Source organism: Panthera tigris, chromosome B4 (assembly GCF_018350195.1).
Source record: "Panthera tigris isolate Pti1 chromosome B4, P.tigris_Pti1_mat1.1, whole genome shotgun sequence".
NCBI classification, from domain to species: domain Eukaryota; kingdom Metazoa; phylum Chordata; class Mammalia; order Carnivora; family Felidae; genus Panthera; species Panthera tigris.
In genome coordinates this window covers 136,812,246-136,838,408 of record NC_056666.1, presented here as the reverse complement: position 1 = coordinate 136,838,408, position 26,163 = coordinate 136,812,246, and the positions used below count along the sequence as shown (strand labels likewise).

The 26,163-nt window shown below is 49.6% G+C and overlaps 1 protein-coding gene across 2 annotated transcripts in view; it reads right to left on the bottom strand.

Annotated features, from left to right (window-relative positions):
• The window catches only part of ATXN10 (ataxin 10), a 166,791-nt gene that overhangs the window by 66,864 nt on the left and 73,764 nt on the right, over window positions 1-26,163 (bottom strand). For both annotated transcript variants that reach the window (XM_042993531.1, XM_042993532.1), the window contains exon 9: window positions 25,109-25,278. In XM_042993531.1, the coding sequence (XP_042849465.1) occupies window positions 25,109-25,278 (170 nt within the window). The remainder of the gene's footprint in view (window positions 1-25,108; window positions 25,279-26,163) is intronic.

Below are 26,163 nucleotides of genomic sequence, written 5' to 3'. Positions count from 1 at the left end.
TTTGAAGTAAATCCCATACAACAAGGGACATGCAGGCAATTCTGCTTCCCATCCCTGCCTATTCTACCCTGTCCTCTTCAAGTTTTAAAAATTCGTCTTTACTTTTGCATGGCTTCTCTGTGAACACACACGGGGAGGGACGTGTGCCCGTGCACATGCAGAGCCCTCCCCCCTCCCCCCCTCCCCGTGTTACACAAGGCCGCAGTCTCAGTCTTCTGTGGCCGCTGTTCCCACAAAACATGTCCCTCACGTGACTCCACAGACTCTAAGAGGAGGACTTCGTGTATTTCTGTAATGCTGTAAATCTGTACGGATACTCCCTTCTGAGGGACATCTGGGCTGCTGCTAACTTCTCAGAATTCTGAATAACGGATGATTAGTGATCCTGAGCTCGTCTCTGGGATAGATTTCTAAAAGCAAGGCTGAGGAGTCCAAGAGGAAGCGCGTATGCGCTCTGCCGGACGCCATCAAACCCCCAGCCACAGGGAGGTGCCAGGCGCGCGGCGGAGGCCCCACGGTCCTGCCGGCTGTGTCACACGGGTGTCCCACAGGAGTCACGCGGGTGAGACGCAGTGGCTCGGCCTGTGGTTTCACACGTCCAGGGTGGGGCGCTGTTTCACTGATTTAAGGCCCCTTTGCATTTATTTTTTCTGTAAATTTCCGCTCCAGTCTTAATCCAGTTTTCTGCAGGGCCACTGGTCTTTTCCTTCCGAATTCTCAGAAACCACATATCACGGAGGCCGGCTTTCTGTTTGTGACCCAAGCTATAAATATTTCCCCCATTTTGTCATTTATCGTTTTTCTCTGCTTATTCATTTTGTGCCACCTAAAGGGTTTTGTTTTTTTAAGCACACTTACATTTATCAAGATCTTCTCTACGGCTTTCAAACTGAGCTATACAGAAAGTCTTCCCAGCTCTTAGGGTATGAAGGAATTCAGTCCTGTTTTCTTCTGACATTTGCAGGGTCAGGTGTTTTAACATGCAGATTTCTGTCGTTTGGAACTCAGCCAAACCAGTGCGCCCGTTTAAGGGATGGATCCAGTTTTATCAGAAGATAATGGATGTCCGGTTCTCCCTGACACCATTTATTAAACAGTCCTTCTTTCCCTCCAGTGACCTGAGACGTCATCTTTAACATACGTGCAATTCCACAGAATCCTTGTATCTATTTCTGGAATTTTCTATCCCGTTCCACCAGTCTGTTTCTTCATATGCTAACGCCACACCGTGTTTAACTGCGGAAGCTTTACGTTTTAGTATCTAGTAGAATGATCTGTCATTTTTCTTTTTCGGGGACTTTCCTGGCTGTCACTGCTCACTTACTCGTGTACATACACCTTACAATCAACAGACCTAGCTCTAGGAAAAACCCGAGTGTTACTGAGATCACGTTAGATTTCTAAGGTATTTCGTAAGGAGAAATGGCACCTGCACGAAACGGGAGCCTCCCTGCCCCAAGCCCATGGCGTCAACAGGGGGCCACTTTCATGCGGGACGCTTCCTTCCGGTCTCTACTCTAGTTATGAGAGTAACTGATATTCCGAACAGCAAGATGAAGGAATCTGCCAGGAAATAATTTATGTTGGAGGAGTGATTTATGACACAAGGGTTTTAAAGCATCCGCACTGCAGATCTGAGTAACCCCAGAGGGGCGGACTTGGCAGTGCTGGGGAGCACGTGGAGGCCGGGGAAGCCACAATCCCAGGAGCAGCCTCTAGGGCAACTTCTTGCAATCCAAAGCTGGGTTTAGAGGAGTTAAAACGCTCCCCAAATCCTGGAAGGTGAACTCCCGCACGGCTGAGTTACCCTCTCCGCACCGCTACTGACAAAGCTAGGCGCTACTGAGAGCCCACGGCGCTTCCCCAGCTCTCTGCTTCCCTCCCGCCGGCTCCCAGACCTGCCTCCTTCTCCGCGTTTCTATGCGCGCATTCCTCCGAGGGTCAGCTGCAACCTGCTGGCTGCTCCCTGTCACCCCGGCACTAAGGCAAACAGGTCTCCCGCTGCTGTCCTGAGAGGCAGCGCTCCTGGGGCGCCCCAGGGGCGGGAAGGTAATCACCTGACCCCCACGCTCTTTCTACTGGACCTCACATTGCTTCCCTATCAGCACCGACTCTACATTTCCTGAAAGGGTTTTTATCATCCAGAAAAAAAGAGAATTTATCAGGTGGTCATTTACACTGCAGAAAACCAGGATTACTGGAAACAATGGCTGTTGAGAGAATTAACCGGTAAGTGAACAGCATGAACTAAGGATGCGAGGCTCATCCCAGTCAAAGCCCAGTGAAGTTTAACAGGGACGGGAATTTCTCTAGTCGCTGATCCACTCATACAAGGGGCTGCCGCTCCCGTTGTTTGACTCTGACCCAGAGTAGGCGAGGAGCGGACGTATCTGTGAATTTCAAGAACGACACAGCTTTGCTAAATATGTGTGTGGTTTTGGAGTTTTGTTGTTTGTTCCATCCGGGGAGTCTCACTTGAACACAGTTTTGGGTAAATTCTTTGGTTGCTTAAGAGACTATTTTGTGGCTCTTCACCAAAGCATGAAAGGATGTGATACCAACAACGAGAAAAAAACCCTATCTTAGCTTGTGTCTTAGCTTAAATCTACCCACAAAGGACAATGGGGGAAAAGTCAACAGAACCACCCCTGGTGAAAGACAGGAGGATAAGAGTGAGTCAGCCCGTGAAGCCTGGAGAGCCGGGCAAAACGAACCGGGTTAGCCAGAGGCAAAGCTGATGCCTTCTGGGAGCTCAGACCCTCAAGGACACACGGAGGAGGGCAGAGCCGCCGTGGACGCGGTATGTGCGAGAAGCCCTTCTGCCAACTGCCAGCTCGTGCCCCAACACGGTGCCCGCCGGCTGAGAGGGACTGGTCCACAACTCTAGCAGCAGCAGGCGAAGGTGCTGGTAGGGATGGGACTGGGGGTGTGAACCTGGCCGTCCTCACGTGGAAGGGGAAGGGGAAAGGGAAAGAGGACGCGGTGCAGACCATTCTGATTTGGAAACGTGGCCAGCTTCTGAGGTCAGGTTCACGTGCTTCAGGATTACACAAAGCGAGAGCGATATGGGTCATCTGAGGACTGGAGGAAGAGATTCTAGTGCCTGGAGTCAAAGGTAAGTGCAAAGGCCACCACTGGGAAGGCTCAAGGAAGCTGGGTGGACACGTTCGGGGGCGGAGTTCACGACACAGGTATTCCAGTAGGTCTCCAATGACACTGTGCAGCTTAAGAAGCAAGGGGAGCCTGGAAAATACGGTGGGAGCAAAAAGCGGTCAAAGACCCAACACGATGGGCATCTCATGCCCCGCGAGACTCCTTACAAACACTTCCCCATTTTGTCGGTCTGCACGCGGAGGCCACTTATGTCTGGTGCCGTTCTAGGCACCGGAGCAGCAAAGGGAAACCGGGTCCCCGCCCGCCCTCCCTGCCCCCACATCCTGGGTCGCAGGGTCCCTGCCCATCCCCCCTGCCCTTACAATCAAGGAACGAAGTGGGGGTGGGGAGCAGACAAATACAAAACACAGCCCATAAATGCGCAGAATGACAGATGGCAGGAAATATGCCAGAGGAAAGAGCAGCGAGTGCCAAAGGAACAGGGGAGGAGGGGGTTGGGGGCGGGGGGAGGTTACAATTTCAAGGGAGGAGGGGTAGGAAGGCCTCCGATAAGATGAGCCCAAACCTGAAGGAATGAGGGAGCAAGAATCCGGCAGAGAGAAAAGTACGCGAGGCTCTGGGCGGGAGCGAAGGGCAGGCAGCAGGGCCGCCGACGCGGCGGAGCAAAGTGGACACGAGGCATGAGGTCCAAATTCCTCAGCTGATACTCAAAGGCCTCCTATAATCCTGACCAGACCTCCGTTGCCGCCCTCTCTCTCGGGAGCCCTCCAAAAGAAAAGCTCTTTTCCAGCCGGTTACCTCTTGTCCTCCCAGGGACACAAGAGGCCCATCCCGCCACCTCACTCCTGTGCGGAACTTTCTCCGGCTTGCAAATGCTCTCCCGCCATCTTCCGGCCCCCTCCAGGATATTCTGTCCGGCGTCAACCGGCCCCTGCCGCTGAGGGTTACCAGGTCAGGGGGGACAGGGAGGGCCGGCCACAGGCAGGGGGTCACCTTCCGGACTTCCTTCTACACTAGCGTGCTACAATCACGACCTCCTGCTGCACGTAACGACACCCTGTTTACTTGGTGCGAGAGCGGCCACGACCCGCACAAGCGCTTCTGAAATTTACTGGACACTCAAACCAGCCGGGGATCTTGTTCACGTGCGGGCTCTCTCATTCGACAGGTCTGAGGTGGAGATCTTGCGTTTCGGACAAGGCCCCAGGGGAGGCCTCTGTTTGGGTCCAGGGGCCACAACTCTTGAGTGGTCAGGGACCTACGACAAGGATGGAAACTGAGCCAAGAGAAGCCACGCAACCATTCTCACTCAGGATCTGGGACCGAGACACGGGGACCGCGTCGGCAGCGAGCGGCAGGACGCGTGAGGAGTTAGAAGGTGCGGCTAGGTGGCCTCCGAGGGGGCAGGGGGCAGCTGTGGCTTCTCATGGCTTCAGAGCTCCCTGAGGTCAGAGAGGCCCTTCAGCCCCTGCCCTAGGGTTCCTTGTCCTCACCGTATCCTCACAATACACACTCTGGCTCAGCTCTTCCCCGGCCGGCCTGAGACCAACTAGACGAGAGAGCCTGGACCAGACCCAGTCGGGCAGGACTGCGGGGGTGGGCGTGGGGTGTACATCCAGGAAGGCCCAGCAAGTTCAAGGGCACGTATCTGATTACAGTCGAGCCAGTCAGGGTGAGAATACCATTTTACTAAAGAACGATACAGTTCAGAGACACATTCAAAGATGTCACCAAGTGTGTGTACGATCAACAACATTAAGCGAAGAAGATACAGTAGTCAAAGGATCCCGCACCTGACTGGAATAGTCTGCTTTATCCGTCATCTATTATTGCGAAGGTAAGTAAGAAACAGTCACCCCTCTGGTTGGCAGGGCAGAGGCATCCACGAAGGTGTGAGGGCCTATTCTGAGCCAGGCCCTCCATCAGGCCGGATGCACGCGCACACACACACCCACACACACACACGCACACACACACGCTAGTAGGTAACTGCCCCTCAAGAAATACAGACCAGTCAAGGGAGACGTCCGAGGGGGAAAGGGTTACAAAAGCAGCTTCAGAAATGCCATGACCAAAGCCAGCACAGACAGAAGGAATTAATTTACTCCCCCCACCCCAGTAACTTCAAGCCTCTATTTCTGTAATTGTTATGAGTACAATATCATTTTGATGACTGATTTTCGTTGTTCAGCTCATTTAAACCATAAAGCAAAGTAAAAACATAGGTTTAAATAGGAAATTGTTTAAGGATCAGAAATCCCTGGGAGTCAGAAGGCAAAGGCTCACCTGGTCCATTCACCTACTGAAAATTAGTACCGCACCTACAACGTCCCAGACAGATGTGGTTTTTTAAAAAAACAAATTAAACTTTAATCCATTTAAGTACCATTTCAACCCCACTGCTCTTAAACCAGCCTCCTCTGTTTTAGCCAACATTTGAAAAATACCTCCACGACAACCTAATTTTTTTCAACTTTAATTAGAGACCATTTAGACGAGCAACCAACTTCTGCCATTCCCTGGGGTGTACCTTAGAACAGATTTTTGTGTAATTACTAATAATGACTATGCAAAAGCAGGGAAGAAGTAGATGATAAAAGGCTTGTATAAAACGTCTTATTCACTGCATTTGCAAGTTCCATAAAAAGGAAAAAGATGTTTCCTAGCACAAACCGTATCACAAGCCTGCACCACAGTTAACTTTCACTTTAAAAAGGAGTTTATACCTCTTATAGTACAATTTCATCGACTGCTGCTTTTCCAACCTTCCTATAAAGGGGAGAAGGGAATGAAAAAGCAGATAGATACGCCAGTAAGCAAGAGCTTGGAGGAGTTTCACGGTTCGAGAACAGTCGTATTTGGAAATCTTCATTCGTTTGCCCTAAGAGCGGCCGGAGCACTCACGCAGGTGCCCAGGAGTGAGGAGAGGCCCCGCCATATTCTAGATGGTACTTCAACGGCAGCTCAAACTGCCGAGGCGGTCCTGGCCACGGTCAGGCCTCTACGAGCCGCTAGCTCACTTCTCCCCGCAGCTGGTCCACCAAGAGCCATGTCCCCAGCAGCCCTGCCTCTCTGAGCTCCTTCCTGTCAGGTCCCTTCATTTCCTGTCTTCTCTTCATACCCCAATCAGGCCTCCCTCCACTCCAGATGCCCGTGGCCAAAGTCTAACTGCCTTCTCCTCCCCAGGATGGGATGGGGGAGTCCTCCTGTCCCAGTCCCTTCCATACTGACCCTCACACCAGCTGGGATAGGTTAATCTGTCCTGTGGGAACAAATACACCCCACCCCACCCCCAATCCAAGCAGCCTAAATAACAAAGTCTCTCTTACTCATGTCTCTTAACAGCTGTGTGGTCCTGGGCACAGATACTTAACTTCTCTGGCCCTCAGTGTTGTTTGCTGTCATCTGCAAAATGGGAAAAATAGCATCAGGAAACACAAATGAGTTAAGAGCTGAGTACCGAGACCTGCCTGGCACTTAGTAAGCACTCGGTAACTAAGGGGCAACTACTTTTACTGCCGCTACTGTTATTCCGGGGAAGCTTCCACTGATGCCCCAACTCTTGATGCTTACACCCCCCTTCGATAGGATACCTGTCCGTTTAACCGCCTCCACCCCACCCTGGATCATAAGCTACTCAAGAATGAAATTGCACCCGACTGGGTCTTGGAACCCAGAGTTGAACAGAGTCTGGCACAGGGCAGACACTGAGTAGATGCTTGCCGAGCTAAAGGGAAGAATTCGAATCACCATCCCCGATGTCTGAGTAAACCCTACACGTGCTGAGTATACGTGCGGAGGACTCTAACGAAGACCCGTTCCCAGGGGGACCTGGCCTACAAGAAATCTACCTAAAAGCTCGTGCCGAGGGTCCAGAACATCATCAGGAGACGGGAAAGACTACTGCTCCGGGGGCCCTGAACTGGGCCCCGGCGTGTGCCAGGACGCCAGAGGTGGGCCACTGCTCGCAGTGAGGTGTGAATAAAGGAAATAAAGGAACGTGGACGCTTAGCACGAGTCTATGTCCCCACAGGAGAAGAATGCAGCCCAGGACTCCGGCCTGCTCCCCATTCCTTACTTGGGGCACGATGCCGTACCGGCACCCAGAAGCCAGCCTCGACATGGCAGAACCTTCTGAGGTGATGAAAACATCCTGTCCATGTTGACTGGGGTGACAGTTATACGGGTGTATACGTTTGTCGACACTTACCAAGTCATTCATTAAAAATCTGTGCATTTTTTGGTGCCTGAATGAGAGAGAGAGAGAGAGAGAGAGAGAGGGAAGCCACGACTGTTCTACCCACCCCTCTGTCTTCCTTAGCTGCCAAGAAGGAGAGAGACGGAGGGAGGGAAAAATTTATGAACAGTTAGGTGAACCCGGCGTCTGCTGACAACATCATTAAACACTTATCCCGAAAGTTTGTGCAGCGTCAACGCCCTCGGGAAGCCCTTCTTCCTTCAAGGTTGGGAGCCACGAGAAGAACGGGGACTCCTCCGCCCTGCCCGTCTGTCCCCAACCACACAGTACCGGCCTCTTACGTCTATCATGAAGACAGTACTTCTCAGCACGGTAATCTTTTCCTTTTCGGCACCCTCCTCTAGGTGCATGTCCCTCCAGGGCTAGGACCACCTCTCTCCCGTCCTTCCGCCCTGGCACTTGAGCACAGCGTTTGGCACACGGTACACTCTTAACAAATATTCGTTCCTCTGGCGCGATGTTTTTCGGATTCCCTTCAAAGATATGAGATACGCTGCCTTTAGATAAAAACGTTACTTCTAAGTAAGAATAATGTCTAAATTACATTAAATCTTGGTAACCCTGTAAAGATTTAATCCCTTCGTTTTCGGGTATGTACGAATCCTACTGTCATGATTTATAAGCCCATAAAAGCCATATATTTAGTGGGCAGAAGAGACAGTGAGCCTGGAATGCATAACACGGCACTAGAATTCTTGCTATAAAGATTACTGATGCCTCGGGCTTTTAACAAACGAGATGTCACATGAAGCTGTACAAGGAGCCCGCCTAAATATAACACATTACACACTGCTCTATCAATTCCACTTTGGATCACAGCTCCTGGCGCTCTGCGGAGCGTGCAGGCATGCGTGCAGGCGCAGGCACACAGGCCAGTGTGCGTTTCAATTAACGCCTGGCAACCGAAAACAACGTCTTAAAGATAACCGTCCGCGCGCAAAACACCGCACTGGCGAAGAATCCCCGAAGCCGTGGACGGGCACACCTCGGAGGCGCTCTTGCCATCAGGTGTGATAGTCCACGGACAACTTCGGTTTTTCAAAAGCAGTCACCTGAATCTAAAGTTCTGAACCAGAAACAATGAGGTACGACACTACAGCAGGTGAATCTCAAGCCACGGATCTGTCGTTTCACCCACCGAGCTTGTACACGGATCCAAAATGGCCAGAAAGCCCGTGGCGCCACACGGAGGCACCGATGACGGTCCGCGCTCCCCCGCTCCTGACGACAGCACTGCCAGGGAGGCCACAGACCGACTTCCCAGGGGAGGGCAGGGGGCAGGGGGGACAGCTGGGAGCCTGGGAGCGCAGGGTGACAGGGCTGAGGGTCCGTGGAAGCGGCACCGGGGCCCCCGACCGCCGCACGAGCCTTCCTGCGGCCGCGTTCCGGCGACAGGGCCGAGTCACTCTCGGCCATACCAACTTGGGAGCGTCAACTGTAATCTGAGTCTGTGCATCTCCGCACAAAAGCTGAACTCTGTGTTTCCTCTTTTGCAAATTGAAATAAAACCAATAAACGGTGTACACAGAAGTCTAATAAATGCCACTTCAGTGACTACGTCAGATACGGGGAAGCGTTATCGGTGCTTAACTTCCTAATAAAGCCAAGCTGAACGGTTTAGAAAAACTACCCAGAAGGCGGAGAACACTGAAAGGCAAATGAAATGCCAACTGAGAATTTGAGTCAAAACTTTGGTAACTAAAATTCCAAACCAATTTGACCCATACGGTTAGTATCCACGAGACTCCCCGAGTCCTCTGTGTATGTGGGAAACAACACGTTTTGTCCGACACGTTTTTGTCCGTATTTACCAGTGCTGCACTAAGGTTTCTTCTAAAACTGCTAGAAATGATTTTTCGAGATGAGAAATCTGTCTTGAGAGGAGTCCAGAAAGGACCCATCTCCTTCTCCAAGCGCCGAATGAAACGTCCACTCCTCCCTTTTGCGGCGCACCCCTCGGGGACCCCCGGGGTTGGGCCAGGGCTCGGGGCGGCTCCGAGGGCTCCCGCCGGGGCCCGGCGGCTGGAGGGCGCACCTCCGTGCGGCCGCCCGCGCCCGCCGTTTAGCAGGGCAGCTGGTACTGCCCCTCGCTGCACTGAAGCGCTGAGATATTTTTTTGTTTTGCTTTGTTTTTGGTTAGGGGAGGGAGGAGGATGTAGCCCCAGAGTTGCCAGGGCTGAAATTCCAGCAGGCGGGAGACACGCCCTCCCCTCCGCTCCCAGAGGCCTGCCAGTCGGATTCTTCCTGTCAACACCCCCGCCGCCCACCTCCCGGCTCAGACTTCCCGGCCCTCCTCCTCCACACCCCCAGCCCCCAGGCTGTCCGTTCTGGAGCTGCAGGTGCAGACCCAGAGTCACTCCTCGCCCCAGAGAGGAGGAGGAGGGTGTGATCTGCTTCGGAAAACATCTCAAACTGTGTCTGTCCTCTTAGTTACAGTCCTCACCCTGGCTCCCTCCTCCTCCACGGTCACGCACGGTCCCCATGGGATTAAACACACAGAACTTCAGCTCCGGCAGCCCTCGGGCCCCAACTCTGCCGCGGAAAGGACTTACTTTGAAAGTTCCCCGCTGGATTTCTCCAGTGGGTAAATTCAACACTGTCACTACATCACACCCAGAAATTAGTCTCACGCTAAAGCAATTATTCAAATGTCCAAGAGTAACATGAGCTAAGTGCGGCTTGGGGAAGGATTTGTAACATAAGATGTACAATAATACAAACACTTCAACCTGAAAAGGACAATCACTCCCCAGCACACACACAAGGAAGCTTTGGGTGAGGCCCCTCCGCTTGGTCTCCTGCCCTTCTCGGAGAGCGGCCCCCGTGCCCGAGGGCCTCCTCAGGTAACATCAAACAAAAACTGGAAAGACCTTTTAAGAAGCTCATCATAGATGCTGCTTAGCTATTTTCTTTTAATGCTAATAGTTGGATTTTTCTTTAAATGGTTAAACAACACACATTCTCTTTGCCTGGGTGTGTGTGTGTGTATGTATTATGTATTAGTAGATAAAAGTTTCTTTAATCAAGACCTCTTTTTTGAAATGTCAGTCTTTCAAAGCTTAAAAATCGTCTGGGTGAGCAAAGACAATCCTATTTTCAACTTAATTCACAAAAAACTGACTCTTGCACTGAAAGACTGATACTGGGTATTCTGTGTGCGTTCACAGAAACCGACTCCGGGGCCACACAGAGAAACTGGAAGAATCATGTCTTTGGCTCACAATGTCCCCAGCGGACAACCATCCCAGAGACCCAGCCGACAATGAGTCCAGGCCAAACACGGACAGGAGAGCGGGCAGCTGGGAGGCGGGGTGGCCGGCTCCAGAGCCTGGGTCTGAAGCCGGGCTGCCCGGATTCTTACGTGGCTCTACCGCTGACTCGCTACGTGTGACCCTGCGAAAGTTCGGCAACCCCGGTAGGCCTCCGTTTACAAATCTGTGAGGCAGGGATGATGATACACCCTACTCCAGGAAACATCACGAGGATAAATGCACAGACAGTTGTAAGGGGCTGACGAGGCGTCTCCGGCCCAGCGGGCACCACACTTGCTCCTAAGACTGTCACTGCTGCTGTTTCTCATTTTAGAAGTAACTTATTTTCCAGGGTCCTGAACAGGGCTTAAAATTTTATTTTTCCAATCGAAGTAAGCGGCCAAGGCAACTAATGACTTTTCTCCAGAAGAAAATGTAGGTGTCCAAGTTATTACCATTAAAGAGCCTGAGCGAGGCACAGACCACCGTGACGGACCACAGAAGCTAAGCGTGGGCTGTCCTCACCATCAGGGGAAAGACGGCAACGCGTCGCACAGATACACGGGAGACCGAGGCGGCTCTCAAGCGTTTCCCTCCAAGGCGCCTTTGCCTTTTAACACAAATGGGAACTACGAGAAGCAAAGGGTTAATAGTGGGACACCGAGCATCATGAAACACAGAGGGAAGACAGAGGCGTCCTGAGAACCAGGGCCCCTCCTTGCCCAGGTGACAGGCGGCTCTTCGCAGATACCGGCAGCTCCATACAGGCACGAGATTTCCCGAAGCTGACCTGGAAGGCTTACAGGGCTAACCTGACGAGCGGGGACCAGAGGGTCCTCCTTCCCAGGCCCTGCACCCAAGAGAGAGCCAGTAGGTTGGGGGGGCGGGGGGGGGGGGGTGACAGCGACCATCTACACGCAGCTCAGGCGGAAAAGGACCTTAGCTTTTTCCCCTCTCTCGGTTCCCATTCACGGGGGCGGCCTGCTCACGGGCCGGCTGGAGACAGGCCGAGGCCCTGCTCCGAGAGCTTCGGGGAACTGAGCCAGCACTGAGATCGACGCTGTTGGGAGCCGGGCCTTCCCCACCACGCTGAGCCTGGAGAGGCAGACCGACTCGGTGAACACGGCTGTGGAACTGGACGGGATGAAATAAAGCACGCGTACAGAACGCCACACTCGAGGCCACACAGGAGGCACTCAGAGAAGGCAGTCAGAGTGTTATCACCACTGGGGCCCCCGGATGGCTCAGTCGGTCTGACTTCAGCTCAGGTCATGATCTCACGATTCGTGGACTCAAGCCCCACGTCGGGCTCTGTGCCGACGGCTCGGAGCCCGGAGCCTGCTTCCGATTCTGTGTCTCCCTCTCTCTCTGTCCCTTCCCTGCTCTCTCTCGTTCTCTCAAAAGTAAATAAACATTAAAAATTAAAAAAAAAAAAAATGTCATCCCCATCAATGATAACTTAATCCTCACAATGAGTGTGTGAGGCAGGTAATATCTTATCTACAGCGGAAGAAATGGAGACTCTGAGAAGTTAAGGGACAGGTGCAAGGCTGCCTTGTCGGTTAGTAGAAAAACGAATTTAAACTTTCTTTTCCCCTGAAATCAAGATTTTCCCGTGCCGAAGGTGAGAGTGCACAGATGCCAGAGGCGGGCGGTCGGGGAGGCTCACACAGTAAACCCTGGTGCTCACCTGCTCGTGCGGTCCCGGCGGCTCTGCGTGGCCCACAGGACTCGCCTTTGTACCTAACCTCCTACGGCTCAGGGGTCCTGGGCGCTATCCAGTCACCGGGCAGGCTTTGCATCACTCAAGATGCAGAAACGAAGGGAAGGTGTTCAGCATCTGACCAGGACGAAGTCCCTAGAGGCTGGGATTTTGGAACCACCGTGGGGGTGCAGGCAAGTGGCCCTCAGAGGGCAGTGACCAAGAATGAAAACCCCCAGTGCAGAATGAGGCCCCACCACAGGCTGAAAACTCTGTCTGCTCATTTAATGAGGCTTGTAGTTTGCCCGAAGATCTGGTGGGAGTGGGATGGGGCCACGTCCACAGGGAGGTGCCGGGTCCACACTGCTGGTGTGCCACTGGAACCCCTGGTCAAGAAATAACAATACAGAAACTGGTGAGACGTGGGATCTGTGGACACTCGAGGGCCCCAGGAGACGGGAAGCAGAAGCAGACTCCTCTGTGAACAAGTGCACGACCCAGGGGACCACGAGAAATCCCTGCGGGCAAACCACAGGGAGGGAGACGGAGGGAAGAGGAGGGGAGAGGAGTTGGGGAAGGGGGGTGACAAATGAGAAAATTCTACCCCAACGGCTAGAAATAATAAAGCAATGTGAAAGAGGGAAGAAGCTCGGCAAAGGATAAAACACACACAGAGAACACAAAGAAGGAATATGTGGGTGCGAAGGAGACCCAAAACCATTTTCAGAGCTGAAAGATACTTCAATAAATTTACGAGGACACACAATTCCTCCAGCGGAGTTCAGAGCCCGTCGGCGTGGCCCACAGAACCCCATGGCCCGCCGCTCTGTCACCTCCGCACCCCCACCCCCCGCCCCTCAGGCCCCAGCAAAGGCCCAAGGCAGGGGGTCCCACCCACCTGCCCCCAAAGCCAAGCCTTTCCTCCACCTGCCCCGTTGCTCCTAATTCTTCCCTGAAGGCCGAGATCCTGGAGGCCCTTCGGGAAGCTCCAAGGTGAGCCACTTGTACGAAGCCTTTACAGCATTTCTACTACTCCGTCGGAATACTTTTCGCCCACCACTTTCTACTCTACTGGAACGATCTGTTTTTACACCTGTCTCCCCCTTGGGAGTAAGCACCAGGCCAAATCCGTTTCTGCACTCCCGGTGTCTGCAGCGCTGGCTGGTACACAGCATATGGCAGGCACGTATTTGTGGAGCTGAACTAAAAGCTCTTGCCCCTACGCCAAATAGCATGTTCGCTCGTACTCGGGAACTCAGAATTATTCCCGACTTCGCTCTTGACTGCAACACAGCAGCAGATGTAAATTCAAACTAAAATCCACAGCTTGGGACTAAATATCATTCCTGGTCCACTAGAATGTAACGGGTATGAAATTCAATTCTATCAGGACAAGACAAGCGACAGGCTTTTAAAAAGGGGTGGAGGGTGCAGTCCGATCGTGACTTCAAGCGCTGACGAAAACAAGGCCATTAAAGGAACGTGGCTTTGATCCTCTTTTTAGTTGCTGCCAGGGGGGAAAGAAAAAAAAGAAAAAGCAAAATATGGTAAGGATCAAAACTGTGTTAGATGCGTGACAGACAGCTCCACTCTAGCCTTTGAAAAAAATGGGAGACTCTCCAATATTTGAAAGAGCGCTTTTCTCAACGAAGGGGAGCCTGGGGAGACACAAAGAGATTTCACAATGTCAAAGTACTCAGATCCACACTAGGTTGGGGTATGTGCTAGAAAGCTTGGATACTTGAGCATTCAGCAGATGCTAACGTACCCAAGACAGAACACCTGACAATAAAGGGTAAATTCAAATTTCTATTCCTTTCGGGGGGGGGGGGGGGGAGAAGTTTAACACACTGGAATGGAAGAATCTTTATATTTTCTTCTCTCTCTCTCTCACTCCCCCTCACACTCTTTCTCACACACACACACACACACACACACACACACACACACCTACCACCTCCATCCCCACTATTATTCATTAGCAAAATATCCACGTTGTATGCTAACGTTTTGCTTATTAGAATCTTTCAATTAAAAATATAATTGAAATTGTAACTGTTAAAGCCCCCAGACCTCGGCCAGGGAGTGGGGGTCAAGATGCCGTCCCTACCGTGGAAAGTAGAATGAAGAACTATTTCAGTCACCAACGAACGAAGTATATTCTCTTATCAGGAACTCCAGACATGCATCCCTTTCCTTTTTGAATAGCACCTTCTCGTTATTAGGAAAGAAATTCACATTCATTGTAAGACCACGAACAAGTATACCGGAAAAAATGAAACCCACCCTAATTTTACCAACCAGAGACAGCTGTGGTCTATCTGTGCGGGATCCATTTGTTACGCGTATATGTATTCGTGCCTCTAAAGTACGCTTACAACACAGATACACATGAACGCGTGGCTCCTCAGATACAGTATTGTGTCCTGTGCTGAATTCCCACCGAGCATGTTATCCTGAGCACTGACTGTTTCAAGAGAATAAATGTTCTCTGAAAACATGATTTTTATTGGCTGCGTATCACGTTACCGTAATTTACTTAAACATTTCCAATTATGGAAAAGTTGGTAACACAAATACAGCTGGCCTTGACTAAAGGCTTATCACCTGTCCTAAACGGATTATCTAACCCTCACAGCCACCCTTTGCCATGACTCCATTTTGGGTTGAGTAAACCGAGTCACAGACAGGATGAATAACTTGCTCACGATCAGCCACGTACTATCTATCTAGCCCAACCCAGACAGGAGCTCCGCGCCCCGAGTTCCTCCCTCATTTACAGTCCTACCTATGCTAATCTTCATTATTCCTGCTCCATAAAATATCGCTGGTTATTCTGACAAGTTAATTATGTGCTGTTCCAGATTCCCGTGATTAATTATGTGCTGTTCCAGATTCCCGTGAGTTCTATCCGTAACACTTTATTCCTTAATCGACACAACTTTGTCTTCGTGTTTCCTCCAGGTAAGCTTAGCCTTTTTCAAATAGTTAACAAGCTCCCTCTCCTCTCTGGTCACATGGGGCCTTCTCCCCTCTTGGGGTCTGCTTCCAAAGTACACGCTCTGTTCCACCAACCTATACGCTCTGGACATGGTCGATTATTTTAGCTGTAAAGTATGTTTATTTTGGGGGCACCTGGGTGGCTCAGTCGGTTGAGTGTCCGACTTCGGCTCAGGTCACGATCTCGCGGTTCGTGGGTTCGAGCCCTGCGTCGGGCTCTGTGTTGACAGTTGGGAGCCTGAAGCCTGCTTCGGATTCTGTGTCTCCCTCTCTCTCTCTGCCCCTCCCCTGCTCAGGCAAAATAAACATTAAAAAAAATATTTTTTTAAGTATATCTTAATATTGCTAAAATAATTCTCTAATTCTTTTCACATTTTTTTGGTCAAAATTCTGGGATTTTTTCCCCTTTAGTGGGGATATAATTGGCCTACCAATAAACAGATAAAGCAGTGTAAAAACAGTACCAAACAGTATCTTTACAATATCCCCACATTTCCACCCAGGAACACGGTACTTGTCTCGGTTTACGTGGCTAGTTTTCTGTCACCTAAAGTCTCAGCTATTTCTTGTTATGGATACTGTGAAATAATTGTTTTTACCGTGAAACATGAATCCGTTTAAAATCCCTGTTGTCTAGAAACTGATCAGAAGGCACAGTAAAGAAAACGGAGTGGCAGTTAAGAAAATCGGATTGCAGGCTTTTACAAACTGCTGAGTCACCGCAGACAAATACTTGCCCAATGACTTCCTCTCGGTACGTAGGAGATGGATCAATCATGCTTCTCCGAATATGCACGTCCCAGGAACATAGGTCTCTACGCTAACCTCCAAGAAGTCACGTACTCCTGGGGCACTTCAGACAACAAAGAAAACGGTTCGGCCAGAACCAAGGAACATGACCGCTGTCCAGAACGACTCCACCGCCAGCTCCCCATGCGCTGCTCTATGAAACGTGCCTGCTCTAAGGATTCTCACCAAGCTGGTCAAAGGTTTCAAGCGACAAGCCTCAAACGTCCTTTTCTGGTAGGTGCAGAACAGTAGAGGCCAGCCGGCAGAGTTTGGCTCTGGAGGCAGAATGCAGCCTGCTATCGCTCCCAGCGAGTAACTTAACTCCTCCAAACTCTCAGCAACCAGCACAGGGGGGCACCGATCCATGGTTCACGGACTCCTTGTGCCGCACACCAGGAGCTGTGGCAGGGGTTCACCGGACAGGGTGCGTGCTGCCTTCAAGGAGCTTACAGGTCGGTGGGGAAGAGGGCCGAGGAGGCCGCATGCTCGAGAAAGCCCAGGCCTGGGGCCTGGTTCGTGTGCAGGAGTGAAACAACAGCCACCAGCAGGCTGTTACATTTTATTTACATCTTTAGTATGATTCCTCCTTTTAAATAATTTACCTCTTTTCTCCGAAAGAACAAGCTGACCGCTCCGTGACAAGACACAAAAAGGGGTTTTGGGTCTTTAAAAAGAAAAAATTTACAGCTGCACGAAGCAGAGCCACGGTATGTGTCCTCTAGGTAGGAATTTTAATTTCACCTACTGTAACAGGAACTGTAGGTTCAGGAAACTAATGGTGACAGCTTGATTTATGAATTTTGACATATTTCTTGAACTAGGATTACATTACAAAGAAGAGGAATTCTAAGCAAGCCGGATCTTGCCTATACATTCAATCTTCAAATCAATAAACTGCGATTCTGGGCAACTTGTTTCTGACAGAGGACAGACACAGGCTAACCCAGACAGGCCAGGTCCCTGTAACGTGAAAGTTCCTTAACACGCTCTCAGAAGTGAGCTAGAACGGATTCAGGGACCCACAGAGAAAACCCTTCGGTTCTTTCCTAGGCAATAACAAAAGAGAAATTCAACTCAGAGAGCAGGTGTGGTCAAAGTGACCACGGAAAAAAGGATTCCCGTCCTAAAGAAAGTTTTGTCTACTCCATTTTACTTCCTTCCAAAAGCCCCATCTATGAGAAAAGCGCTGAACACAGAAGACGGTATGTGAGGGTTACTTTAAACTGTGTAAATACCCGTGAGGTGCTGTCCATAAATTTCCATTTAAATACAGGCACTGGGAGACACTGACTGAAGCGGAGCCTCTCAGTTACAGCGGGACGGGAGGGGAGCGGCGGGGAGAGGCCACACACATGCTGTCAGCCACTTCCCGCACGCGATCTCACTTCATCCCTCCAGCCACACAGGCAGGTGTTTTACACGTGATGGAGCTGAGGCTCAGAGAGGTTAAATCACTTGTCCAAGCCTACACAGCTAAGAGACGGTAAAACTACGAGGCAGATCTGGGGTGTCTAACCACGAGGTTCCGCGTGGGTTCTCTGTACTATTCTCAGCTTGCTGTATGAGTATCACGTCTACTTGTGGACCCAAATGTGACGAAGCACGCAAAGACAGAGGAGCCACGGGCAGGAGAACCCACTGCCGGGATGTCTGCACCAGCCTACCTGAAACCCCCCAAGTAGTCAGGCACGGAGGTACGGGTGGAAGATTTCCGTAAAAATGGAAAACTACGTACGTGGCAACAAGCGTCAGGTTATGGTATTACCAGCCGAGAAGACCTGGGGAGAGCAATCTCATGAAAGGACACTGGTTGGGGGGGGGGGGGGGGAGGGCATGGAGAGATGACTGGGAAGGAACCAGGCTTTGCCAAGGTAAAAGTGAGTGACACTGCATGAACTGCCAGGAGTCAGTTTACACGTGTGTGTTACACTGGAGCCATAAATGACAGCCACCTGCATACGGACACGTGTGCCAGAATCCACAGCCAGTAACACATTCACATACAGAAACTGAGGGTATGAGTCCAGGATAAAGTCGGGGTAAAGAGGAGTAGGTATGGGCTCCAGAGGTGAGCGGGGGTGGAAAGCCTTCCCTGCAGTGACCAGAGAAGGCACCTGTGACCTTGGGTACTGAAGGCCAAGCTACGGTCACCTGGGTAAAGAACCCACAGGCCGAGAACGCAGGCGCTGGTCCTGCATGAGGACGCAGGGCCCACCATACAGCAGCACAGAGGACCCCCAACACTCGTCGGGCATTCCCTTCCGTGCGCTCCCATCAACTCCCCGGGGAACTGACAAGCCAGCAGTAGGGACGCAGCACAAAGCAAGTAGTGACCCTCACCAAGAGCAACGGCCTCACTAAAATGACTGGGGGCCCCTGGGGGGCTCAGTCGGTGAAGCGTCCGACTTCGGCTCAGGTCGTGATCTCACGGTTCGTGGGTTCGAGCCCCGCGTCGGGCTCTGTGCGGGCAGCTCAGACAGAGCCTAGAGCCTGGAGCCTGCCTCGGATCCTCCGTCTCCCCCTCTCTCTGCCCCTCCCCTGCTCGCACTCTCTCAAAAATAAACAAACCTAGAAAAAGGATTAGGAAATAGCAACTGATTATTTCGGGTTCATGATCTGATAGGCAAATATGCTGGTTGAGAACATGTCAAATAGAAAGAAATCATAGAAAAGGGTCGAACAGCTGGCCTGCTCTTGACCCGTCACATCTAGATGCGAAAAGCTGACGGTACCAGTCCCCCTCCAGAAAAAAAAGCAGCGAAAAACAATCATGTTGTGATCGCTTAACAAGTGTTAAGTTTAGTCTAAAACTTTTTTTTTAACGAAAAAAGTACACTGGGATCTATAAAGCTAAATTTGGGGTTAAAAAAATATCGTTTAACCCCTTGCGAATAGTACGCTTTGCAGATGTTCTTATAGTCTAAAATTTAGATCTGGGTAAGTCAAATCAAAATAAGGCATGTTACAGTAAGTTAGAATATATTCAAATACGTGACAAACATAAAAGACTTTCGAAAATAATTACGGAACCCCAAATCTAGAGGAACTCTTAATTTGCACGTGGAAAAGTGGTTTTATTCTCACTACATGTCTCTGTTTGCAAACAGAATAAGGACGTTTTATGGTAAAATACACACTCCTTGAGGAGGAGGGTCATGTCTTGCTTGCTTTCTATTTCCAGAACCTAAAACTGTGTTCGGCGTGTGGAGACGCTGACCATAAATCCCCACGCGAGCACTTCCCGAATGCCTGCTGTGTGGGAGGCACCATTTAGATGTTGAAGGTAACACAATGGGCAGAACTTCCTTCGTCAAAAACAGAGCACAGGGGCGCCTGGGTGGCGCAGTCGGTTAAGCGGCCGACTTCAGCCAGGTCACGATCTCACGGTCCGTGAGTTCGAGCCCCGCGTCGGGCTCTGGGCTGACGGCTCGGAGCCCGGAGCCTGTTTCCGATTCTGTGTCTCCCTCTCTCTCTGCCCCTCCCCTGTTCATGCTCGGTCTCTCTCTGTCCCAAAAAAAAAAAAAAAAAAAAAAACGTTGAAAAAAACAGAGCACAGAGGTCTTCCACGTGTCTAAATGACACCTACCTCCGCAGCAGATAATTCGGGCCTGGGACTCAGAGCTGGCCACCCAGCGCACGGTCTTCACGTGCTGGACTTTTCCGTACGCTGGAGGCTTATTTTTAAAACGAAGCCAGGGCTGTGATGAAAGCTTTCTGTGTGCATATGTCTGAACACATGGGATCCAACATATGTGCGAATGCCGGGAATCTTTTCTATCAGGGAGGAGGAGAAAGAGGGACTGAGCAGCATTTCCACAAACCTTTTGGCAGAATGGACCAAATAACCCAAACTGCGGAGGGCCCGGTGTAGTTGATACAACTTCTTTGGGGGGAAATGAAGGCAGACAAACTAGTTCATTTGCTGATCCGCTTTGAAAACACGCAGTTAGCTTTATGGAAAAAACCAGCAACCGTGTTTGGTTTTGTTTTTTTTTTTTTTTTCTCATGAAGAATTCCCTTAGAGCATTTCTGACAATAGCGAAGGAGAGAACAGGGAAGAAAAAAAGTAAACCATGCATTCCTTCGGCTAACAAAGAAGCAGCCAAAGAATGCTTTCTTCATGTTTACGGCATTGATACCCATGTGCTTCTTACAATAGAAACCAAAACAGAATCTCCATTTCAGGTCCACAAAGGTTTAAAAGTAAACCAATCACCAGAGAGGCAGCAAGGAGATACTATGTTTTGTCGAGCACAGAAAACAAGGTAAGAACAGAAGTCACCAAGTGTTTGTGAACAGCTCCCTACCACGACCTGGGAAAAAGGGAGTCTAGCAATCCTTTTGCAATTCAAGAAACACCACGACCCATCACGGGCAGCGAATTAAGAGTTCAAGACCCAGGGGAGGCCTGGGGAAATAAACTTCCATCCAAGGCCAGGCACACTGGACCGTCTCACCCAGAGCCCAGAGACACAAACGCAAAGGGGGATTGTCACCCTTCCTGTCACGATGGTGCAGTCGGCTTCTGTCCTTGAGAGACAGAGGGACTGCTAGCTGGCACAGCCCGCCCACAGGACCACACCTCACCTGCTCCTCGCGGACGGGAGGGGGGGCCACAGGGGCTTTCGTCAGAGGTACCGGTGCCACGCAGACCTCCCTACGAAGGTGACTCAGTCTCCTCCAGAGCGCGCAGCAGGAGTTTCTATGCGAAAAATGCTAACTGAACGAAATCACAGTCTCTCTGAGCCTTGGTTTCCTCATTTAGAAAATGATGATGGTGTCTTTTTAGCCTTTTCCACAGAGGCATCCGAAGCCTCCACTAAACGAATGTAGATAAAAGGATCTTTATAACAGGGAAAGGGCCCCACAACCGTAAAGGGTGCCATCCAGGTGGGGGTCCCACATTCAGTGCAAAGAATGAACTTACGCGGACAAGCACAGAGACCCAGCTGGGCTTAAACGGCTTCTGATCAGACCTCCAAGCAACCAGGCAGTGCACAAAGATCTAGGAAAATCTGTCAATCATTTTGGGATCCTAGTTCAAAGAGGCAAGGATAATTAGGCCCTAGATGCTTCTCGAGTGGAAGCTTCACAGAAGAGATACCCGTCTGTTTCATCCAACAAAAGGTCCCCACAGCCGGGAACATTCACATTTGACGAGTGGATGAATCAGAGACAGAGGTGCGAGTCCCCGGGAGTGCCAGACTTGAGCCAAGACTGGGCACAAGGGGCCCGGCTGGCCTAGTAGATGCAGACTCACCAGCCGCCAGCACCTTCGGTCTGAGGTCCATCAGGAAGGAAGCCTGTTGTAAACCTCTTCTTGCAAACCCCGGAACGCTCTTAAATGAGAGGCAGGCATGATGGTACAGGCCCAGGAGCTCAGAGTCAGACAAATCTAAATACTACTCTGGACCGGGCAACTCACCAACCTGGTGGCCTCTCCTAAAATGTGGTTAACAGAGCCTGCTTTTCGGGGTTGATACAAATATCCAAGTTGGTAACACATGTAATTCACTCTGCACAACGCTGGGACGTAAGAAACACTCAACAGGGTATCGGTCCCTTCCTCTGGGTGAAGAATGAACCAAATCAGATTAGGTGGCACAAAATCCCCCTAACTCAAACAGAGTTAAGAGCAGAGACAGAGCCAAATTTCCCTTTGGGCCCAAATCTGGGTGGAAGCAAGAGCCTGGTGATAGAGACCCGCTACGCCGCATAATCCTCTGTCTCTCTAACACCGCGACTAAAGTTATCTTTAATGCGTGTGATTGCTTTCCCTGGAGGCAACAATGACCAAGGTCAATGTCTAACAGCCAGCGAGAACCAGGATTTGACTACAAGAATGAAGAAGCTTCTAGGACTGTGACGCCGTGGCAGATTCTTTGGAAGGAGAAACAAATCCCAGAAGGAATGGGTTCAGGGAAGGCACTTCGTTGGCACAGTAAGAAAGCAGGGGCAACAGGGGCATTCTTCTACTCAGAGAATGACCTTTCTCATTCCTTCGAGAATGTTTGCTCAGAAACCAGGAGGGCTATTAGCAATCACACACGTGAAGGAACATACCACCGACTTCCTGTGGGCCCCGATGACCTCTCCACAGCGGCACTTGGGCACACTCCAGATTTACTTATGGTGCAACCTGATCCTGACTTGAGTGAGTTATTTCACAAGCCTTTTAAGGGTTACTACATTTTGTTCCTATAAGAGGCCTGTCCAAATCAGCAACAAAAGAATAGTTAAACACAAGAAAAGCCACCTCTTTTGTGCTCCTCAAGAAAGGCAGTCTTGGTCATTAAAAAGGCAAAGTGTTTCTTATTCTCGATCACCTTTCTCTCACAAAAATCGGGCCAGTAACTTTCCAGGGTGGGGAGGGGACTAGTAGTCTTTCACTCATACCTGCTTGAAAGTGGGGAGGAGTCGAGATGCTAGATGCACATCTGAGCTAGCTATCTGGCATCTGGTTCCGTGCCACATCCTGTAGAAATGATTCCGATGATCAACGATGCACAACACACAGAATTGAGACGTCAGATGACCATTTTCTTGTCAACCTTTTCTCTGTTCTTCAGATCGGATGACTTCTATGGTTCTATCTCCAAGCACACCGACTCTTTCCTCTGTCACCTCTCTGGAGTTGTCAAGCTCATTCAGTAAAATTTTCAAATTGTATTTTGGATACCGTGTTTTTCAGTTCTCAATTTTCCATTTGGCCCTTTTACTTTTATTTGTATTTTTTTAGTTTCTATTTCTCTGTTGAGTTACACTATCTTTTCATTCATTAGAAGCATATTTTCCTTTACATCCTTGGGCATAGTTACAATTGCTTTAAAACCTCTGTCTGCTAAACCCAATGTCTGTGTCCCTGCAGTTTCTGTTGGCCATCTTTTTTCTCTTGGAAAACAGGGCATACTTTCTTGTGCTTACAGTAAGTGTGGGCTGTATCCTGGACATTGCGAATGCTAGGCCACAGAAACTCTGGTTTCTATTTTATTCCTCTAGAAAATGCTGAATATTTTTGTTTTAGCAAGCAATGATCTTGGATGGAGTTAAACTGTAAACTCTGGCACGGCAGCTCAAATCTCAGTACAATCGTTTTATCCTTGGCTCAGCTGCCTGGAGCCTGCCCTGCATGTGTGATTCAGGCATCGGCATGGACTCAGGCGACTGGTGCCCAGAATCCGGGGCTTGCTTTCTCCCACCTGGGAGTCCCTCCTTTGCTTTCCAACGGCTGTGATTACTCCAAACTGTCCATTTCATCTTGAAGGTGAAGGGAGTACAGATTTTCTTTCAGAGTTCTAATAATTGTCCTGCACAGCACACACGGGGCTGCTCCCTTCTTCCAAGCGGCAATTCAATTCCCAAACCTGCCGGTTTGTGTCAAATTTGATTATGTTCACAGGGCTGTCTTTTGTCCAGAGTTTACAAGTATTATCTGCAGGAGGACCAGCACACAGGGCCATTAACAGAAGCAGAACCCACACAACTTGGTGTTTGGTTTTTTTCCCCCAATTTTTCACTTCTTCCCACAACGCTGCGGGTCACAAATTCAGAAAGGGCTCTGTCAGGCAGGCTGTCTCCGATTCATGTGGCCTCTGCCGTGCAACTAGGGAATTGAGCTTGGAACTAAGGATCTGAGCAACTACCCAAAAACCTTCCAAGATGGTTTCTTGATCCCACGTCTGCTGCCTTGGCGTTCCCTGACTAGTCTCCTTCACTCTCCTCAGTACGGTTCATCCTCCAGGGCTTCTCCAGGCAGACTTGGCAAAATCACGGCACAGTGATCGCAGGGAATCCGCACATCTTACACGGTTACTGGCTTTTAAGAGGCTAGAAACGGAATCTCCAAGACCAGTCAACGGCTGTATCAGAAATGGTGGAAGATCACTCCCACCATATATTACTCTTCAGAGGAGCCACGGGGCTTTAGTCATCACACTGAGGAGAATGGGGAAATAAATGCTAATCCTTGATGGGAGAATAGCAGAGTCAAATTCCAGGTATGAGTTTGCAGCCATGTTGGAAAAAATAGATCTGTCACACATACATTGATCTATTTCATCAGGCAAAACAAGTGCCACCCGAAGAAAATTCCAGTGAAATAGAAGCAGGCTAATTCAGTGTTAAGCGTGTGGTCCAATTCTCCTGCCATCTTTTTTCTCATCTTTTCATGTATCAGTGTAGTTCCACCTAAGCTATTCAGCACAAAAGAGGTTTCCAGGGGCAGTTTATTGAGTTTCCAAAGACTTAATACTTACATACTGTATCAGTTTCAAAATATCTAAAAGAAATGCTTATGATGCAATCATCCAGAAATGCTGGTCACAGATTTAAGGGTTTGTTTTTTTTTTATTACTAACATAATGGCCCATAACTACCGTTTATTACATATCTACTGTGTGTTTGAAAATTTCTAGCATTTTAAATACCTGTTTTTATTGGCTATTTCCTACGTGATAGTAAGAATGTGTTCAAATGCCCAGGCTCTGGACAAACATTGATACTTTATAAGAAAAGAGACTGACTCGGGGTGCCTGGGTGGCTCAGTTAGTTAAGCATCCGACTTCGGCTCAGGTCACGATCTCGCAGTCTGTGAGTTCGAGCCCCGCGTCGGGCTCTGGGCTGATGGCTCAGAGCCTGGAGCCTGCTTCCGATTCTGTGTCTCCCTCTCTCTCTGCCCCTCCCCCATTCATGCTCTGTCTCTCTCTGTCTCAAAAATAAATAAAAACGTTAAAAAAAAAAAATTTTTTTAAAAAGAAAAGAGACTGACTCAAACACACGGAGGACACATACAAAGCAACACTATAAAAATACAAACCCTGATATAAACAAATATGCCACATTATGCCTACCTGTGGGATATATGCACATACCCAGCATCTCCAACTACCTTCTAAGCAAACTTTCATTCCAGAAAAGTGTACATATTCTAAATCCTAAATATCACATTCTAAAGGAAGCCATATACATATGAAACATCCTCAGAAATAATCTTACCTTGTCTTGGTTATCTTTATTCTTGTAACACAGATTTCCAATCAGACGAATAAGATGAGACTTAAAACCTTCAGCCACGTTTGAGACGTCACCCTCTGCTTTTACACAACCACTGGTACTGAAGATGTTCGTAGTGTCATTGCCAGCCACGTGAATCAGTCGTAAAAGATCTATACAAAAAACAATAAACTTTCTTTTCCAGAAGAAAATTTTTACTGTTATAAAATAAAGCTTTCTTTAAATGAAAAGTAGAAGACTCTTTCTTTCGTTTTAAATTTTTCCATGACTCGGGTTTTGGGGAGATAAGCCACAGGGATCATCCCGACTTGGACTTTCTATCCACAAAGGAAAGTTAGCTAAAAATTTTCTGCAATCTTTCTTATAAGGAGGTTTCCAACCCCACATTCTTTCTTTATGAAGGAACTCATGTGACAACCACAGTCCGCTGAGTCTAAAATGCAATACCTATTCTGCAGTGAGCCACAGGACAGAAACCAAGAAGTATGCTGACTTTTTTCTCGTTGTGCAGATCGTCAGAAGGCAGCATGTAGTCTCCAGAAATCTATTTTGGCTCCATTCAAAAGGAGTAACACTGTAATGCTCTGTGAGATGCCTCTCAGACAGCACACGAAAAGAGATCATCCTCCAGAAGCTGCAGTGACGTGTTTCCACATTCTCTCATTTAACACTCTCAACAAACCTAGTAGAGGCAAGTATCATTTTCTCCGTGTCAGAACGAAGAACTCAAGCTCACAGAGGGTAGTAATTTGGCAGAGTCGGGTGGACAGCCCATGGCTGCCTTGGCTGCACGCACGAGTTTCAACAATGATTCTGTTTCGCAGCTCTGTGGCATTTTATTTTGATCACCACTAAAAGCACTGCACTCAAAACAAAACACTCACATGAGATTCTAAGTATCTTCTACAGCTCCCTGCTGGCTTGTCTGCCCACCTAGACACAATTCATCCTTCTTGGAGAACGCATCTCCACCAGAAATATGATCTTTTTTTAAAGGAAAAAAACAGAGAACAGCAAATAACAACACCATAAGCATG